Below are 1,049 nucleotides of genomic sequence, written 5' to 3'. Positions count from 1 at the left end.
CCAAAACCAGGGCCCGCATCTCTGCGGGGGAAGCCCGGACCCCCTCCCCCCCAGTCGGTTAGGGCAGCACGCCGGTTCTCGGGAGGTCCATTGCGATGCTCTAAGCCGCCCGGAATGATGCTGGTTTAAGCAGCTGCGCCATCTCTCCAGATCCGTCAGTTCCCACCGTTAATTAACGCTGCCGGGCTCCTTCCTTCTGATCGTTATTTTTCTTAACGGGAGGCGCGGGCCCCGGGGGGGAGCGCCCGGGGCTGCACCCGAGGGGGGGGGGCCGCCCGCACCGTCGCGAGGGGAAACGCCGCCAAGCGAGTCCCGGTGACGCCGGGGTAACAGGGATGGGGAGGAACCGGGGATCGCGGTGCTCCCGGGGCGGGAGGGGACGGAGCGACCCCGGGCGCCGCCGCCGCCGCCGCCACATGGTCGCGCGCACTTCCCCGCTCGGGCCAGTTGGGGGCGGGAGCGGCGGCGGAGGCCAATCAGAGCGCGGGGGTGGGGACTCCGGGTAGGCCGGTAAGAAAAGAGAGCCTGGCAGCCGCGGCCGGAGCAGCCAGTGGGCGCGCGCTCCTGAGGAAAGGCAGGTGCCGCCGCCAGTAGGCGTTCGGCGAGGGGCGGTGGCCGGGAAGGAGAGAGCCAATGGGCTCGCTGGTCGCTTAACGGGCGGGCCGAGCGGCGAATAGCGTGGCGCGCGGGCGGGGCGCGCGGGGTGGCTAGCCGGTGCGGGCCGCCATTGTGGCCAGTTCGATCGGTATCGGGAGCGGAGAGCGGAGCTCAGCGAGCCCGGAGCAGGGAGCAGCCCCCCCACGGCCGGCCTCAGTCACCATCACACCGCGGGAGGCGGCGCAAACAGCCAGTCACCACCACCGTCCGCACCGAACAGCCGCCGCCATGAGCAGCGAGGCCGAGACCCAGCCGCCCGCCGCCCCCGTCCCCGCGGCGGCCCCCGCCGCCCCCGCCGACTCCAAGCCTAACGGCGGGACCGGGAACGGGGGCAGCGGCCTGGCCTCGGCGGCGCCTCCCGCCGGCGGGGACAAGAAGGTCATCGGTGAGGG

General features: G+C 73.3%; 1 protein-coding gene across 4 annotated transcripts in view; it reads left to right on the top strand.

The window, feature by feature from the left end:
- The first annotated feature begins 709 nt into the window (after nucleotides 1-709).
- YBX1 (Y box binding protein 1) overlaps nucleotides 710-1,049 on the top strand; it is a 10,375-nt gene continuing 10,035 nt past the window's right edge. For all 4 annotated transcript variants that reach the window (XM_010577170.1, XM_010577169.1, XM_010577168.1 and 1 more), the window contains exon 1: nucleotides 710-1,042. In XM_010577170.1, coding sequence (XP_010575472.1) covers nucleotides 886-1,042 — 157 coding nt within the window. In that variant the 5' untranslated portion in view covers nucleotides 710-885. The remainder of the gene's footprint in view (nucleotides 1,043-1,049) is intronic.

Source organism: Haliaeetus leucocephalus, unplaced genomic scaffold (assembly GCF_000737465.1).
Source record: "Haliaeetus leucocephalus isolate CR32 unplaced genomic scaffold, Haliaeetus_leucocephalus-4.0 Scaffold556, whole genome shotgun sequence".
Lineage (NCBI taxonomy): Eukaryota > Metazoa > Chordata > Aves > Accipitriformes > Accipitridae > Haliaeetus > Haliaeetus leucocephalus.
Note: the sequence above shows the minus strand (reverse complement) of the source record. Positions and strands in the feature narration are given on the sequence as shown.